This window comes from Aspergillus ibericus (genome assembly GCF_003184845.1).
Source record: "Aspergillus ibericus CBS 121593 unplaced genomic scaffold BO80scaffold_39, whole genome shotgun sequence".
Lineage (NCBI taxonomy): Eukaryota > Fungi > Ascomycota > Eurotiomycetes > Eurotiales > Aspergillaceae > Aspergillus > Aspergillus ibericus.
The window spans coordinates 106,160-123,006 of record NW_020292137.1 but is presented as its reverse complement, the minus strand read 5'-3'; the positions used below and the strand labels follow the sequence as shown (position 1 = coordinate 123,006).

The following is a 16,847-nucleotide window of genomic DNA, read 5'->3' as shown; positions in this document are numbered from 1 at the left end:
GGCCATCTCTCCCTCATTTTGGCCCCTTCCGGGACTAAGGTAGTCGGTTTCAACTATCTGTTTGGGGGACAGCCCGACTTATCAATTGACCTAGATACCTGCCACTACAATGCCAGTATTCCAAGCCAAGACGTTTCGACGTGCGACGACGGCATCATCTACCCTTGGAGAAAGGGTTGGTGCAGCTTACCGGGCTCACCTACCTAAGCGCCCATTCTTGCTCTTCGGGCTCCCTTTCATTATGATCATAGTCGCCGGATCTTTTGCTCTAACCCCGGCTGCCGCTTTAAGGTACGAGCGGTACGACCGCAAAGTCAAACAATTAAGTCAAGAGGAAGCGATCAACCTGGGCCTCAAAGGGCCTGATGGTGAAGAGGGCATTAAACGAAATCCCCGAAGAAGAGTTATTGGAGACGAAAGGGAAGAGTATTATGTTAGTATACACAAGTCACCTAAGTATTGTGTAACATGGCTGTCATGGAAGAGGATTATCAGCTAATTCGTTACAACTTTTGCAGCGCCTCATGGCCAAAGACCTTGATAACTGGGAACAGAAACGAGTACAGCGATTCAAAGGCGAACCTGATGGAAAGCTTTGAGATACATCACTTGTGCTTCTATCACCATGCTGATATATACCCTTCTAGTCGTCGGCAGCCTCACAAATTCGGCCTTTCTTACAGAAGTCCTTCAGTGGTAGATCAAACTTATCTGTAGCTGCATATATGAAATGTGAGGATGGTCACCATCTTATGTATGAATGCATGTGCGATCCAGTTCGATGTTGATAATTACTGATTGTTAAATGATTTCTATAAGGTCGCCCCCTTAAAGAGCGGATTTATTACCTATTGTATCAATACCTGCAAATTTAGTTTGTTATAAGCGGCAGTTAGCACGAACTTGTGTACGGGAGCACTGTCTATAGAAGTCTTAGCAGTGCATCTGTTGACTCGAGACACCTGACCTGTACTAATATCTCGGTTGTCTTGACCAAAACAAGCATATCTGGGCAGCGCATTTTAGAATGTTGACTGACAAGTACCGGGTAGCGTATCCTACTTAAAAAGGAAACCTTGGCATGTCCTGGATGTTCTACAGGCTAATCATGAAGACCACCAGCTGCCACATCACATGGCTCGAGCTTGAGGCAAAACCAACAGTTAGTGTCACCATAGTAACACATACTAAAATCACAGGGTCAAGTGTCTGTCTTATTGAGTGCGAGGCAGCATTGGTGAGTACTAACATAGGCAACTACATGGGGATCGTTTCGTACATCCACTACCTGCAAAGTATGATATTACGTACGGAGTAGTATACTATGTATACGGAGTACTCGGTTACTACTTCATAAAGCCGGCCCAACAGGCTCTCGGTGAGGCTTCGTCGCCTCCTATCAGTGTAAGCTACCTATATGGTACATGAGCAGGATCCGCTCCACTAAAAAGGGAGGCCATGACTCTACGCCTGCTTACTATCAATGATCTGGCGGAATTATCAACTAATTGATCGGTGGAAGATCGCATGGTAGGTGAGTGTGGGGAGACAGCGGTGTCCTTCCTATTAATTAGAGATCTAGGGAGATGGGGAGTTCTGCGTAGAATAAGAAATTGAGGTGGCAGCGCGGCAGCCGACACCTATTTATTTAAAAAGACTCTTTTGCATTCTGTACAATAAATGACTCTGTGTGTGCTGTTTCTACCTTCTTTGGATAGTATCAGCAGCACGTATCAAACACCTTACCAGCTCCTGCGAGCTTTGTTTCTGGCTTGTCGCCTTCCCTCAAGATATTAGGATTCCCTGGGCTGGTTTTATGATGGACTTGCCACACCCTTTCCCGGTTCCTGGTGGCTCTGAGCGATCCAGACCGGCCGCTGCTGCATGGGTAATGAGTCGCTCTGCACACTTTGCCGCTTTCCGAACCTCTGCCACCCACCCCATAACGTCATATCCAGAGAACGACGTCGTTCCCTCCGTATTCCTCACCAGCCATTCGCTCTTCCACACAGCCTGCTCGGTTGTTGGCCCCCTATCCTCTCGGTGCTGGAACGATGGCTGTGGATCAGTGATATCAGCCAAAACCCCTCTGTCCCCCACTTTCTCTTCCTCAGACTTCCATTGGTTCAGAAATTCTGCCGAAGCACGATCTTTAGGCCCCTTGTGTGAGGCGTGGGATTCTACCGACTGTGGCTCTGGTCAGAAGAACGCGAGTTCTCATACATACTCTTCGGTATCTTGGTAACTCGGGGTCTCCATAGCGGAAGGCTTTCCTCACTGGAACTATCACAGCTTTTCATTAGGACACTTTATCTCACTAGAAACTTTTAAGATTTTGCATCTCACCAGGCTATTTTGACGGTGTCGCTACGGCCGCCTGCTCATATTCGTTTACATTTGCCCCTCTGTTCCACCCTTTCAGGCTGTGTCCGACCTGTCGCCTCCTTGATTCAGCCCAAACCTCCAAAGACAAGTTGGCGACCGTTCCTCCACCAACCTGCATCCTCATCCAGAAAACGCATTCACGCTTTCGATGAGTAGCTACTGGATCTCTCTAAATAAGCTGAGACAAACCAGAGTGCATACTTTATGAAAGAGCAGTGCGTCTGTCCCATCAGTGGTTGAAGGAAACACATTTTCCAGGATTGCTGACCCGGACCTTGAACGTGGGGGATTGCTTCAGTCTCGCGATGGCAAAGAACATCTCCATGTGAACGTGATATTTATACACTGGGAAAGCAAAAGGTAGACTGACAATTTGGGGAATTTGAAATCATGTCTGCCATGACAGGTACAAGATCACCTACATCCCCATGGCCTCCGGAGTGCCAGAACCACCTACAGCTTGAAAGCTCTTCGACTCCGTCAGCTCTTTTCTCGTTGCGCGATCCTCATTCGTCTCCTCTGGGGCAAGGTATCGGCTCACACAATGCGGTTCCAGAACGATCGGGTCCCAATTATTTCTCTATCAGCGTGGAAACTCCCGGCAATGCTAGGAGAACTCGGGAAGCATTGCCATACGCTCAACCCCAAATATCTAACCCGAAAACACAGCTTTTATCCAAAAATAAAACATTTGAGGATTATGCGAGTCTATCGAAAACTGGAAAAGGGATTGAGGATGAACACAAAGAATCGGCGGTCTTCAGGCTCTCCTGGAACCCTGGCCTACCGAGACGAGGCCCAATCCCTCCTCGACAGGATGTTCCTCCATTGCAACAGGCATCTACACACGATTGCGCCATTTCAGCAGAGCGCTGCGCAGAGTTGCTTGGATCTTCTTTCCGTGATACCATGCTGTTGGATGTGCGGCCTTATGCGCATTTCGCGAACGGGACAATCAAAGGGTCTTTGAATCTTTGTATTCCGACAACCCTCCTCAAGCGCCCTTCCTTCGACACGCAAAAATTAACAAACACTTTCACGGACGAGCTCGACAAGAGGAACTTCGCACGATGGAGGACCTGTCGCTATATAGTGGTTTTTGATGCTGCCACGTCTGACATGAAGGATGCAGGACCGCTGGCCAATGTTTTAAAGAAATTTACCGTGGAAGGCTGGAAAGGCGAGGGGTTAATACTACTTGGTGGCTTCAAGGTCTTCGCATCTCGCTTTCCCACTCTCATTCGAGGACAACAGGCTCGAGTACCTGATTCGTCCGCGGGGAAGCCCTCACGAATGCATATGAATCTTCCGTCGGTTGCCCCGGTTGTTGGTGGATGTGCTCTGCCGGAGTCATCTCATGCTGCAATTCCTTTTTTTGGGAACATACGACAGCATATGGACCTCATCGGCGGGGTCGGTCAGATCCCTCTTCAAATCCCGCACAATCTGTCAGAATCACGGAGACGGTTACTCCCTTCTTGGCTACGTGAAGTGTCAGAGTCCACGGATAAAGGCCGCAAAGTTTCAGAACGATTCCTAGGTCTTGAACGAAAGGAGCTAGAACGTATGAAAAGAGCATTGTCTTACGAGAAATCTGCCGATGCCGCTATAGTCGGTGGCTCCTCGGAAACCTTTCGCGTCGCGGGAATCGAAAAAGGCACAAAGAATAGATATAACGACGTTTACCCGTTCGAGCATTCAAGAGTCAGGTTGCAGAATGTGACGCCGGGAGGCTGCGACTACGTGAACGCGAACCATATGAAAGCAGCTTATAGTGGTAAATCTTACATAGCTACTCAGGCACCGGTCCCTGATACATTCAATGTAAGTTGGAAACCATTCCCAAGAGCTTGGCAATATTTCTGGCCGCCGGGGAAATAAGAGAACTCTTCCCTTTCGTTGCTCATATATATTATAGGACTTTTGGCGCGTGGTCTGGGAACAGGATGTTAGACTGGTTGTTTCCTTGACTGCAGAGGTTGAACGAGGCCAGGTCAAGTGTCACCCTTATTGGGAGTCTGGGAACTATGGACTCTGTCAGGTCAACAATTTCTCCGAGAAACTCATTTACCTGGATTCTCGGGATCCGCAGCCAACTGATATGGAGCTCGACAAACCAGAGGATCCCAGCAATCCTTATATCATTGTCAGACATTTTGGCTTGTCACACTCGGCCTTCCCATTTCAACCCTTGCGTGAAGTGACGCAACTACAATATCCCCATTGGCCCGACTTCGGGACCACATCTCAGCCGACGCATCTCCTTAAACTCATTGAACAGTGTGATAAAGTCATAGCCGCAACAACTGGACCGAATATCACTTTGCACGAAGGGCTGGGAAACCAGAGACCGGTACTGGTGCACTGCAGCGCAGGATGTGGCCGCACTGGTACATTTTGCACAGTGGATAGCGTGCTGGACATGTTGAAACGGCAACGCCGTGCATCACTTACCTCGGATACCAATTTGCCTGGTCATCAATGGATCGAGACTGACAATGTGGACCTCATCGAGAAAACGGTAGATGACTTTCGGACACAAAGGCCGAGCATGGTGCAAAACCTCAGCCAGTTTGTTTTGTGCTATGAGAGCATTTTGGAATGGACAACCGCCCAAATGGAGAAATAGTATGATATAGGGGGATGCGGAAAGGTCTTCTGTTACTAGATAATTAGATGCCGAAGGTGTCAAATGATGTTGGTAGACGGTTTGGATATATTTGTCATCATATCATCTGCTTAGTTGAAAGGTTTGGCAATTGAGCTTTCTAGTTGACTCTGCCCTTTGTGGGTATGTCTCGTGCTGTCCTTCGCCAAAGTGCCTGGAGTACATGCACCAGGTTAAAAGCAAACCATTACTTTGTTCCCATTCATTTTTTCCATGTATCGGAAAACCCTCCTTTAATCATTCCAAACACCATGGTAAATTGTAAAAGTGGTTTTCTCCCTCCCTTCTCTTGCCGTCTTGCTTGCTTCCGTTCTTCCCTCAATCCTAGTTGATAACCATGCCCAGCCGTACAATTTCACATACCTAGAAAGGCAGTGTATACAACACTTGGCCAAAAGCTCGATTGATTCCGAAGTGGATGTGGTGTATACTATGCTTGAATGCCTAGTTTGTCCTCCTCCACGTTTAGTACGCACCCGGTGATTTCCATTTCAACATCGGTAACCCATTAGTTCTATTGAAAAATTATTGCTATAAGGCAAACAGTCGTATGACTTGAAACTTCTGGAGTGGACCGACAAGTTGTTGATGGTCAGGCAACAACAGGCAACGGCGGCCGCGGCGGTTGCTGCCTTGGATCTTGTCTATTTAATGACAGCAGACAATCCAACAGCTATTCCGGGCTGCTTACGATAATGTTGACATTCATCTCAGAATTGAAGCATCTGCTACTACTACAAATCGACTTAATGCAAGCTCAGTTTGATTCTCCGAGTAACGCCGGTCAAGCTTTCCAACCCATCACCCAGCCTTCGGCTTTCGAACGATATTTGAGTTCGGAGCCATGATCCTAAACCTCCCCCCTGAATTGATTCAGCTCGTCCTTCAAAATTGCAGCACGCATGCTTTTTTGGAGGTGGCTTTCTCCTGTCGGACTGTCTATGAAGTCGCCTCCACTTGCCGGGAGGTTCTTCTGCACCACCTGCAGCGGACACCGGGAACTCCCAGCCAGGACATCCAGTCTCTCAGCTCGAAACAACTCTTCCGATTATTAATCAAGTATGCATTTCGACAACTATATGGTGCGCAATATCATGCGAATCGTGTGATATTCGATTTCGGAAACGATGTTCTTGATGCCGGAGCTTCCACGTCTGCCGGGTTTGACCACCGCCAAATCCTCGCTCTTGTCACTCGTGGTCGGGGGAAGGTCCATCTCTTTCACATTGGAAGTGGTCAGCTCCGACCAGAAGGTATAATTATTCCACCGTGTGACCAGCTGGGAGCGATAGAAGTTCTCAAAACAGCCTTCGATGGAGAAGGTGCGCTTTATGTCCTTCATCGGTTCATGCCTGCAGCGGATGAAAAGGATACGAATGTAAATCATCCATTTATCAGAGAAGCCATGCGGTCCAACGCCAATGGAATGCTGTACCTCTCCCGTCACTCTCTCAGGACTCCAGAGGAGCCTGTCCGAATGTGTGCTTTCCCTGACCATGCAAACTATGAGCCTCTAGCGCTTGCGGCTGCGCACAGGGGCAGCTTTGCCATCTCCTGGCGGCATATTCACGATTGTAGCGAACACGAAGTGGTGATTTACACTTCATTCATCGAGGTAAACAGATCTGAGAAGTCAGGGGCCATCGGTTTGTTTCCCTATTCCATCAGGACATAGATATTCCGCCGGACGATTTGCTTATACTGACGGGGCCCAGAATTTAGCTACAGTCCTTGCGTTCTTTTGGACGGGAGGAGACAGCAACTTGAAGAAGACAGGAGTCTCCAGTCCAGATTGACTCGGAGCCGTTACCTTCATGAGAAAGGTCCTGTAGTGGGACTTGCATTCAATGACAGATCCAGCCAACTGCTCTATCGTCACCGCGCACAAACTTTGTACGGTTCGTTTCAAAGAATTGATACGTCTTTTTTCCCAATCCGGCCTACATTGTACGAGAATTCTTGCCCCGTGCAGCTTACAAATTCATTGTCTCTGCTATTTTGCGTTGGAATACCCTTCTATGGAACACATGAAACCCGGCTCCAAGATGGCTTCGCCAGGTGCCACTGGAAATACCTTTCTTTTGGGATAGCCACCCACCGCGAAGAAGACTGGACTGTCGCTTGCCTCATGAGATCCAGTGCGATTTGTCGGGCCAGTAACTGTGAGCATGTACTACATCTCGAGCGCGGGCGGCGGTTGACGGATTGGACAATCGTGGGTCGTCTTTGGGGCTTCCAGAACTCAAACACTTCCCTCGGCTGCATAGTTGTTGCGTCCAGATTAGGGACAAGGATTGCTGTCGCAGACTGGAAAACTGTTTATGTCTGGGCGTTGGAGCCGAACGCGCTGATAGAACAGAATACAACCGGATTCTACCCACCTTCGTTCTGGCCAACAAGCTCTGAAGTGATTGAGTTGCGACCAATAGTACTATCCCTCGACGCTGTCTGCTTTCAGCTGTACTTCGGTCAGGATGAAAACGAACTGATCGCCATTACAGACAGAGGTCTGATGTACTGTAATCTCAGCCCGTCTGGGGGCGGATACAGAATGACCCATCGACTGAGCTTTGGAACTCACCCTGACTTGGGATAATATGGCGGGAGGGGGGATAGGAAAAAAACAAATAAATGGAACAGGTTATGATACCCCAGAACGGTTAGGAATTATGTGACATCAGCCATTGTCCACCTTCAATCATGAAAATAAAAAATAATTTGTGCAACCATGACAGTCTCATTCGGATACTGAGCGGAGGACAACACGACCGACTGCGAAATAGTACCATAATCGTACGATATAACTCTTGGCACGTGGCTATCTCTCACCCCCTTACCTTAAGTATAGACATGGCCGCCCATTACCCAAAGGATGGCCTATCTCGAAAGCCGTTGAGTTGGATGGAGGCTATGAGCAGGCACAGAATAAGGGGAATTCCGTTTGATGTTCTGTTCTGGATTGGTCGCCTTGTTACTTTCTTGACGTTTTTAAGGCGCATAAAATCTGCAGAAACATATACAAAAGACAGATAGGACTTATAGTCCCACATAACCTGCTTGCTAATAGTTGATATTAAAAGGTGTTTATCAATCTCCTGCCGTGCTGGAGCTGGAGTGTAACGAGAGGCCGGACTTTGGAGACGTAGTTGAACAAAAAACACTTGACAGTGTTGCGCATATTTATTTTTTCTCGAAGTTGATATAAATCTGACACTACCAGGAGAATTGGCAGAATAATGCTAGTTACTCCATGTAAAGGAGTTCTGGTGTGCAGAGGTTCTGCAGAGTATCTACTGGCTTTCCCCACCGCCGGACATTGCCAAAAATGTTATTATGAGGAAGAGCCACCAATACCTGAGCAAACGTCAGATAACACAGCTCGGACGACAGGGGTAAGCCGGGTCACTAAGCGGAGAGTCAGAGACGACAGGAGGGACTTACTTTTGAAAGAGAGATTTCTCAGCAACTTCCTCCGCCTTCGTACCATCTGGGCCAAGTATGACAGGTTGATTGAGATGTGGGCGTGAACCGGCTTGATTCGAGAGTAGCTCTAATTGAGGCCTTACTGGAGTTGAAGAAGTTGCCGACGAGATTGAGGGTAGTAAGTCAACATAGTAGATCTCGTTGGATGGACCGATATGGAGCCGGAGGGTTGGTCCGTGGTCCCCGTTTCCTGCAAATGAAGACCGCGACGCGAGTGTGCCTACCCATTGCTTGGTATTTGTGGATGTGGTGGTGTACAAGCCCAAGCGAATCAAGTCCTGAGATGCATCCTGTGACTCATAATCCCCGCAAGTTGTAATCGGGAGGGTTGAATAGGAGACCGGCTCCGATTGCAGGGCGGACGACCCGTAAGAGACGCGGGCGAGTATGGTAGGCTCTTGGGAAGACACGGGCCAGCATAAAATCTCGGCTGACAGCGGTTGGGTAGGTGAGGAGGTTGCCGCGGAGAGAGAGAAGAAAAGAGAGAAGAGAGGTAGAAGGCTGAAGTCACACGGTCGCATGGTTTCCACTGAACAGCATCAACAGTTTGATCTTGATTGACGAGATAGGACGCTCCTCGGGATGAGGGGTCAAAGGTGAGATGAGCGAGAACCAAGCCCGGAGGAGCGATGGGAGAACAGGAAGTCTGGATCGCAGATCAATCTCTCGTCCGGTCGTTATCTTCGCCTTCTTCACTTGAATGGAAGAGTTAGATAGGTAGTAGTAGCTGCTAGCTTATTTCTAGAGAGATGCGGCAGGATCTTGGCGCGGAGTTTGGTTTTCCTTCCCGCCTCAGCCTACACCCTACAAAGTATAGGAACTATGTACGGAGTACACAGTACATGGTGCCTAGTAGGGCAAAAGACGTCCATTCAAGCCGATTAAAGACCGGGGGATCCCTTACTATATGCAAGCGGGATGCGTTCCGTCAAAGCCATTCGGATCACCTGGATCTGCCATGTACATCGTACTTCGTAGGAAACCCCCTCCTCGAACGGCTTGGGTAGCAATGAACCCACTCCGTACTTGAGACACCATGGAGACGGAGGCCTGTCCGTGGATATGTGAGACGTGAACCCAACCGTACAACGACCTACCCAGTCACGTACATACTTGGGGCGCCATACATCCGGAGTACTAGCCTATGTAACATTTCACCCTCGAGTCGCGGGGAGGAGTGGGTCTAGGGCGGGATCTAGTCATCCAGTACCATCTACGGAGTAGCTAGATACTCCGTACTATCTAGTATCTATGCAAAGTCGCAGACTATGCTGTCATTCGGAGCTCCCCCCCCCGCCGCCGGAGAAGCCTGAGCTTGTCCATGCCATGCCCTCCATATAACTTCTCTTAACCGCCTTCCTCCCCTGTTCCTTCCGCCAAAATCCCAGTTGCACCTCGATTTGCACCCGCTCAACAGGCATTTTCTCCTTTGGGGGCACTGGGGGTTTCCGACGATCACAGAAAGCGATATAGGTCCTCCTGTAAGTCCAGGTCCATGTTATTTGAGGCGTTTGATTGTTTGCGGCCGAGCCTATCACTTGTTTAAAGATCCATCTACCTCTGCTCCCACCCTCACCATGCTCATGCTAATTCTCAAACTGACCACCTTGGTGGGGCCCTAGTGTCTCTCGCTGTCTCCTTCGCAATATGGCTTCTGTGGCCCAAATGCCTTATCGTCGCCCCTCTCGGCAGGGTTCTAGGCAGGCCTCTATGGACACGCGGGACGAGATACAAGTGCACATAGATCATTATATTGGCATTGATGTTGGAACTGGCAGTGCCCGTGCCTGTATCGTCGACAGTAAGGGGGATATTGTTGGCCTAGCCTCCGAAAACATCGGTCTTTGGCAACCCCAGCAAGGATATTATGTAGGTCAGACCGCTGGAGATTTCTGGCCCCCGTCTCCTCCACCCAGCCACATACGACCCTGTGACTGAATTTCATCGTTTTAGGAACAATCTACGAACGATATTTGGCGATGCATCTGCGTGGCAGTTCAGCGCGCAGTCAGCCAACACAATATTGATCCAGAGACGGTGAGGGGGATTGGGTTTGATGCGACGTGCTCATTGTCAGTGTTCTCCAATATTACAGATGAACCTATCTCTGTGACGGGACCCAACTTTGACTCGGATCGCAATGTGATCCTCTGGCTCGACCATCGGCCCGTGGAGGAAACTGAGAAAATCAATGCCACGAACCATAAATTACTACGCTATGTTGGCGGGAAGATGTCCCTCGAGATGGAGATACCTAAAGTCCTATGGCTGAAAAATCATATGCCCAAAGACCTCTTTGACCAATGTAAGTTTTATGACTTGGCTGACGCGCTGACTCACATTGCCACTGGCGCTGAGAAGAGAAGCTTCTGCAGCGTCGTTTGTAAGCAGGGCTATGTCCCTGTCGGTGTGGATGGCAGCGTCAAAGGCTGGCAAGAAGACTTTCTGACAGAAATCGGCTTGGAAGATCTGCTGGAGGATGACTTCAAGCGGATGGGGGGTGTCGACGGGGTGGTGAGCCTTTTTCCTTCAAATCTCTCGTCATGCATATGTGTCTTCCTGTTTACAAGATCAACTTGCCTCTTTTACCCTGTTATTGACTGCTGACCCGTGCTTCAGAACGGCGACTATCTTAGCGCCGGTGAACTTGTTGGCACCTTGTGTGACAAAGCTGCCTCAGAGCTGGGTCTACCTCCCGGAATTGCAATTGGCAGCGGCGTTATTGATGCATATGCGGGTTGGATCGGCACAGTTGGCGCTAAAGTTGATCTGGAGTCGGATCAGTTGAGCTCTGATGTCGCCAAGAATGACAAGACACAGGCCTTCTCTCGCTTGGCCGCCGTCGCCGGAACATCAACATGTCATTTAGCAATGTCCCCAGATCCAATCTTCGTTCCAGGTGTTTGGGGTCCCTACCGCGATACTATACAGCCGGGTTATTGGATGGCTGAGGGTGGCCAGTCTGCAACTGGAGAATTGCTGAAGCATGTTATTGAGACTCACCCAGCATTCAACCGGGCGGTCTCGATCGCTGAATCGTACAATGCCAACATTTACGAGTATCTAAACGAACACCTGAAGGAAATGGCTCACGATCAAAAGGCTCCTAGTATTTCCTATCTAGGTCGACACTTTTTCTTCTACGGCGATCTTTGGGGCAATCGCTCTCCTATCGCGGATTCGGGAATGACGGGATCTATTGTCGGCCTGACGAGTGACAAGTCTGTGGATGGCCTCGCCATTTACTATTATGCCACGCTCGAATTCATTGCGCTCCAGACCAGGCATATCGTGGAGACAATGAACGAAGCTGGCCATAGCATCACCTCCATCTTCATGTCGGGCTCTCAGTGCCAAAATGACATCTTGGTTAAGCTGATTGCATCCGCGTGTGACATGCCTGTACTTATACCTCGTTATATTCATGCAGCTGTCTGCCACGGTGCAGCCATGCTGGGTGCCAAAGCTGCTAGTGCTGATGCGGAAGGCAAGACGGAGGACCTGTGGGAGATCATGGACCGCATGAGCAAGCCGGGGAAGAAAGTCGTCGCGACGAGTGATGACACTGAGAAGGCCTTGCTCAACGCCAAGTACAAGGTCTTCTTGGAGCAGTGTTACAAGCAGCAAGAGTACCGGGCCCTTGTAGATCAAGCAGTAGGCTCGTGGAAGTCCTCTTCTCGTCCTGACTGATGACTTATTCGCCCCCTCCCCTCCTGCCTTTCCAATCTGGCTTTTTGGGGACTTACGTCTTCCCTGTCATTTCTCGCTATTGAATAATGGGTGGTGAGGATTATGGCTTCTTTTCAGTAGTGTCATGAAGGGGATAGAGCATGACGGCCGTAAATTGAGTGAAAGACAGCACTGTATGATAGATAGTAACAGGCCATGAATACCAGAATACAATGGGTCTAATTATACAAACTCAGCGATGTGGCAGATATACATCCTCCATAAGACCCCAACGAGTACGCAAAGCTGTTGGGCAATCTTGTCAGACTCTAGGTCGTAACAGCCATGCACATGTTTTGCCACCGGGTCATGTGCCTCAAAACCCGATATGTGGGTAGTATTTTCAGCGCATCAAGGAGCATAAAGATTCTTCCAATCTGGGGCAAAAATGGAGAGAGGAGGACTGGAAATGGTATTCACTCAAAATGCCCTCCCACTCCTGGACCTACCGATTGTGTAAAACTTCTCGGTTGCGCCCGAGCCAAGGGCCAATGTATCAAAGCGATCGATGCCCATGGTCTCCAGATTGCTGTAGCCTGATAGATAGAAACCAATCACAACCACAAGGTAGGTGAGGACGAGTATAGAACCCTTGAAGTAGTTGCTTTTCCCCTCTCCGTGTACGTAGGAGAGGAGAAACACACATAGTATTACCGACACCATGTCCCACTGGGGGAAAATAAGGCTGTAGAGAAAGCGACGTTAGCAAAATATCGTGCCTATGGATTTGCCTGAATGGAAAAAGACGGGCACACATACCTGAATGTATGGCTTAGCAACTGAGACGGATCGAGAACTCGGGCATATATTGCGCTAAACAGAACAAGAGCGGGGATCTGCAGAAGGCAAACCTGGAGGGCATAGGCTGAACCGATCTCCATGGACAGCGCGATATTGCCGTTCATTGCAAAGGAGATAGCGTTCTGCCAGCAAAGAGTATGAGTTAACATAATTAAATCAACATGAAGTACTCGAGGTGCACATACCAGGAATTCAGTGGTGTTGGGAACCAAGGCAAAAAGCGTAATCCCAAGAAACTTTTCGTCGATGTCGACACTTTCCAGTACCACATCTACGGTGTTTACAAGAATCTCGGCGATGATGGCATAGAGAATAGTAGCGCCCAGGAGAATTATGGAACTCCTAGCCTTGCTCCAGTTGGGCGCATCATGGCCACCGCTGGCATTGCCAGGCTCCAACCCAATATCCTCACTTTCCTCCAGTAGAACCTTCACTTGATCAGCGGGACCTTTGTTTGCTTGGCGTGTGGCAGCTTGTTGAACAAAAGGCTTTTTCGTTCGGGCCGCATCACGGGCGGCAACAGCAGCAGCTGTCGCTGCAACCTCCGTTACCTGGCGTACAAGATTCTCATTGTCTTCGTTAGACAAACCACCGAAGCTCTTCAGCCTCGAGTTGCTATCGTCGCCTTCCGTTCGAGGAGGTACAAGGTATGGCGTCGTGCTTTTGCCATGCAATGAGGAGGCCGAGTCTGACTGAGCAATAGTATAGTCAGTGGGGTTATCGGACAGCCCAACCTGCTTGAGGGACTGCCCCAGGATACGCTTATACAATTGCGAATCCCGAACAGAGCCCTTAGTGATGGATCCCCCGGTACCACCAGCCGAGAGGTGAGGAAGGTCGCCGTGTCTTGCTTCATAAGAAGCTTGCTCGTTTGCGAGGGCTACAGCCTTTTTCTCCTCTACTTCCGTAGCCCAGATGAGGGCAGCATGGGTCCTAAGGGTGAACCACAATCCGATGACATAGGACAGAAACAAGAATAGTGCAGCGAACCACGAATATGGCTGGACCGCCTTCCGGAAAAAACTGTCGTTAACGGCCGGCGTTTGAGAGAAATAACAGCGACGACAATCACTGTCCTCGGTTCCGACTGTGGTAACACACAAGCGGCAGTTAAGTTCGTGCTAGACAAGACGTGATCAGTATGTAGCAGATCACTGAGACATGAAGTGGGAAGTGGCACTTACACTGCCGTATATCTGGTAAAAGAGTGTGGGCCCGAATGCCGCAATAACGGCGAACATTAGCATTGTCGACGTGACACCCGCAGATTTGACATTGAACCGTTGAGTCTTGCGCTTAATGGCGCCAAAGCACATGGAGAGACCAGGGAGAAACAGAATGCCCGCAAATATGCTACCAATAAGACTGCCCTCCACAAGTTGACCTTTGCCTTCAGTTAATGCAACACAGTAAAGGTAGACTTCGACTACGGTTGAAAAGAAAGCATTGACAGCCGCACCCATGCCCATGGATGATTGAGCAGAGATCGATGCAACGGCCTGCCCGATGAAGTAGGCCAGCGGAATAATTGAGACGAGGGCAAGGGTGAAAATAAAGCCTGGGTGGGTGATCGCAGTTTGGAGACCCAGCGTCTCACTGAGAAGAAAGTAATCAATAATGACAAATAATACAACACCGAGAAGATTGATCAAGAAGATATTCGTTCCGCCGACAGTATACTTCCAATATCTCAGACCCGCTGCGCGATAAGTGCATAACAGGATAGATGAGGAAGACCCGGGACTTAGCCTGGTGTAGGTCGTGTCGGAATGATATGACAAGGCCAAAGGGTGACGACGAAGGTGGTCAAAGAGGATAATGGTCACGCGTCCCATGGGGATCCAGAAGACAAGTAACCAGCAGAGAAGCGAAACTAGAAGCATTAGAGGTCCTACGAGAAAGTAGAAGAAGACGAAGAATACGACGCGGCCAAGCGTCCACTCGCCGCGGCCGAATAAACGCCGCTTGGGATGGCTGAGTGGATTCTCTCGCGGGCTGCCCCTCTGTGCTCGCCCTAAAAGACTATCCTGCTCACTGGCCGAGTCGACGCTACTTCTTCTCCTCCCGACAAGGGACCGGTTGCGTCGAGGGCCGAAGAACAGCCGGCCATGTTCGAGGTCACCGTTCTGCCACTGTTCGTACTCGCTAATGCTGCGGCCTTCACCCTCGTCTTCCTCGGCGTAATTTTCGTCCGTGTCAAGGCGGACGAAGGAACCGAAAGGATAGATCAAGTACCAAGAAAGTCCCGAGAAGACCCGTCCATATTCTACTGCACTGGGTGAATATGCGAAGACGAAACAAGCGACAGCGCCTGTAAGCGCAGCCAAGGCTAGCCACCATCCGAAGAACACTGTCCACAGAAGGTTGGTCAGGAACAGCAAGTTGCCCACGCGACCACCAGGCGACGAATGAATATCGCCTTCAGCAGTCTTCTCCACTGAGCGACTCTTCTTGTACAAGGCAGGTTTCCAAAGCCTTATCCCAAATGGATGCGTTTCATTGATCGCCTGCTGGCGATCCTTCAAGGTGAAGCTTTCCGCATCACTAGACTCTGCCTCATCCTCATCGTTTTTATCGTCATCATCATGGCTCCCGCTCTCAGACTGTTCAGCGGAAGGCTCTATTTCCGTGACAGGATCAGGTAGGCTGGGGCCTTCTTCGCCTTCATTGTCGCTGTCTGGTTGGGTTAATGGGCTGCTAATGCGAGCGTTGAGTCTTCGTCTCAGAGTCGAGCTCTGTTTTCTTAAGGGACGTATTCGAGGCGACGGCGGGGGGTTGGACGCTTGTTGCAGGGCAATATCCTCCTCTACCTCCTGCACATCGTCCTCAGTGGAAAACTCTTGCCCTTTATGAGGTACCTGTCGTTTGGAGGACATGCGGCGTGTCACAGATGGCTTCCTCGGCCTGTCCGACGGTAGAGGTGTGGTGGACGTCGTATGCACCCGACTCGAGCTTTCTGGCTGGCTTTCATCCGGATGGGAATCAAGGTCCATCCTGGCGGGCGATTCTAAGGTACCTGCACCAGGAATAAGTTTCTTAGCCGGGGAGAGTGAGAAGAGCGTGCAATCGCACCATAATTCCGTCTCGATTGTGTCGCATTTTTGGTCTGGCGGAGGGTTCCCGAGGACATATCTTCGCTACCCAGATTGGACGGCTCGATGGGATAGGAAGGGCCCTGATCCTCCATCTGGTCGGTATTGGACATGGTCGGTCGGATTCTTCCGGTCTTTGTTTTCTTGGCACTGTCTTTTCTGCCAGCCCCCTTTGACCGTCTTGGGGAGGGTTTAAAAACAGGGAGGCTGGGGGGTACCAGGAAAAGAATGGTTCGAGAAGCACTGCGAAGAGAGTGGCCTGCACTTGAAACAGCAACGGAGATATTTGTTTTACCACATGAACCAAAGAAACAAATTACATGTTGGAGTAAGCCCAAGAAAGGAATCCAGGACGGACGAAGGTGAGAGAGGGCTGAGGAGCAGGCGCGAAATGAGAAAAGCAGCTAGTTAATTAGTTAGATCATGAGATAAGGTCTCGCATCCCCGCAGTCAGCTGAGACCTTTGACATGCAGGTCACAGACACGCTGAGAGGAACTCCAGGATTTCGAAGGGTGAGATGAGTCAAGAGATATCCGGGTGGATCTCTTGATATCGGGTTGTTTAGGGCGTCGTTCGAAGCTGACGATGCACTCTACCAGGGACTGGCGATACTCAAGTATACATACTATGTATCTACGCTGTACTACTAGTATTCGTATCTAGTCGAGGCGTTCATGGGCTCCGTAAT

At 49.7% G+C, this 16,847-nt stretch overlaps 7 protein-coding genes across 7 annotated transcripts; 5 read left to right on the top strand and 2 right to left on the bottom strand.

Moving 5' to 3' along the window:
• The first annotated feature begins 63 nt into the window (after positions 1-63).
• BO80DRAFT_427723 (cytochrome c oxidase assembly protein COX16) lies at positions 64-890 on the top strand. The gene is made up of 2 exons (XM_025720088.1): positions 64-433; positions 519-890. Exons 1-2 carry the CDS (start codon positions 110-112, stop codon positions 597-599), a joined length of 405 nt encoding a protein of 134 aa, XP_025572361.1. The 5' UTR covers positions 64-109; the 3' UTR covers positions 600-890.
• Positions 891-1,522: 632 nt separating this feature from the next.
• Positions 1,523-2,672, top strand: BO80DRAFT_168596 (uncharacterized protein). The gene has a single exon (XM_025713929.1). The coding sequence runs from the start codon at positions 1,817-1,819 to the stop codon at positions 2,243-2,245; it is 429 nt and encodes a 142-aa protein (XP_025572360.1). The 5' UTR covers positions 1,523-1,816; the 3' UTR covers positions 2,246-2,672.
• On the top strand, positions 2,643-5,096 carry ptpA (putative protein tyrosine phosphatase (Pyp1)). The gene is made up of 2 exons (XM_025713928.1): positions 2,643-4,209; positions 4,304-5,096. Exons 1-2 carry the CDS (start codon positions 2,776-2,778, stop codon positions 5,012-5,014), a joined length of 2,145 nt encoding a protein of 714 aa, XP_025572359.1. The 5' UTR covers positions 2,643-2,775; the 3' UTR covers positions 5,015-5,096.
• An 801-nt stretch (positions 5,097-5,897) lies between these two features.
• Positions 5,898-8,142, top strand: BO80DRAFT_388394 (F-box domain protein; the record flags this gene model as incomplete). The annotated part of the gene is made up of 2 exons (XM_025717083.1): positions 5,898-6,699; positions 6,769-8,142. 2 exons carry the CDS (start codon positions 5,898-5,900, stop codon positions 7,647-7,649), a joined length of 1,683 nt encoding a protein of 560 aa, XP_025572358.1. The 3' UTR covers positions 7,650-8,142.
• Positions 8,143-8,414: 272 nt separating this feature from the next.
• BO80DRAFT_168529 (uncharacterized protein) lies at positions 8,415-9,341 on the bottom strand. Its single transcript, XM_025713927.1, has one exon. It carries the CDS (start codon positions 9,055-9,057, stop codon positions 8,491-8,493), a length of 567 nt encoding a protein of 188 aa, XP_025572357.1. The 5' UTR covers positions 9,058-9,341; the 3' UTR covers positions 8,415-8,490.
• A 437-nt stretch (positions 9,342-9,778) lies between these two features.
• BO80DRAFT_413393 (FGGY-family carbohydrate kinase) lies at positions 9,779-12,226 on the top strand (the record flags this gene model as incomplete). Its single annotated transcript, XM_025718056.1, has 4 exons — positions 9,779-10,017; positions 10,159-10,405; positions 10,490-11,050; positions 11,156-12,226. The coding sequence occupies exons 2-4, from the start codon at positions 10,184-10,186 to the stop codon at positions 12,224-12,226; spliced, it is 1,854 nt and encodes a 617-aa protein (XP_025572356.1). The 5' UTR covers positions 9,779-10,017; positions 10,159-10,183.
• Positions 12,227-12,330: 104 nt separating this feature from the next.
• BO80DRAFT_427719 (calcium/hydrogen antiporter) lies at positions 12,331-16,725 on the bottom strand. The gene is made up of 5 exons (XM_025720087.1): positions 16,139-16,725; positions 14,251-16,082; positions 13,252-14,187; positions 13,025-13,188; positions 12,331-12,950 (listed from the first exon to the last, which is right to left on the bottom strand). The coding sequence occupies exons 1-5, from the start codon at positions 16,269-16,271 to the stop codon at positions 12,686-12,688; spliced, it is 3,330 nt and encodes a 1,109-aa protein (XP_025572355.1). The 5' UTR covers positions 16,272-16,725; the 3' UTR covers positions 12,331-12,685.
• Between the last annotated feature and the right edge of the window lie 122 nt (positions 16,726-16,847).

Coding starts and splice junctions, on each gene's coding strand:
- BO80DRAFT_168596 (XM_025713929.1), top strand. CDS start 1,817: ATGATGGACTTGCCACACCCTTTCCCGGTTCCTGGTGGCTCTGAGCGA.
- BO80DRAFT_427723 (XM_025720088.1), top strand. CDS start 110: ATGCCAGTATTCCAAGCCAAGACGTTTCGACGTGCGACGACGGCATCA. Junction 434..518: donor ACGAAAGGGAAGAGTATTAT/GTTAGTATACAC, acceptor CAACTTTTGCAG/CGCCTCATGGCCAAAGACCT.
- BO80DRAFT_427719 (XM_025720087.1), bottom strand. CDS start 16,271: ATGTCCAATACCGACCAGATGGAGGATCAGGGCCCTTCCTATCCCATC. Junction 14,188..14,250: donor TTTACCAGATATACGGCAGT/GTAAGTGCCACT, acceptor CGTCTTGTCTAG/CACGAACTTAACTGCCGCTT. Junction 12,951..13,024: donor TTGCTAAGCCATACATTCAG/GTATGTGTGCCC, acceptor CTTTCTCTACAG/CCTTATTTTCCCCCAGTGGG.
- ptpA (XM_025713928.1), top strand. CDS start 2,776: ATGTCTGCCATGACAGGTACAAGATCACCTACATCCCCATGGCCTCCG. Junction 4,210..4,303: donor CGGTCCCTGATACATTCAAT/GTAAGTTGGAAA, acceptor TATATATTATAG/GACTTTTGGCGCGTGGTCTG.
- BO80DRAFT_168529 (XM_025713927.1), bottom strand. CDS start 9,057: ATGCGACCGTGTGACTTCAGCCTTCTACCTCTCTTCTCTCTTTTCTTC.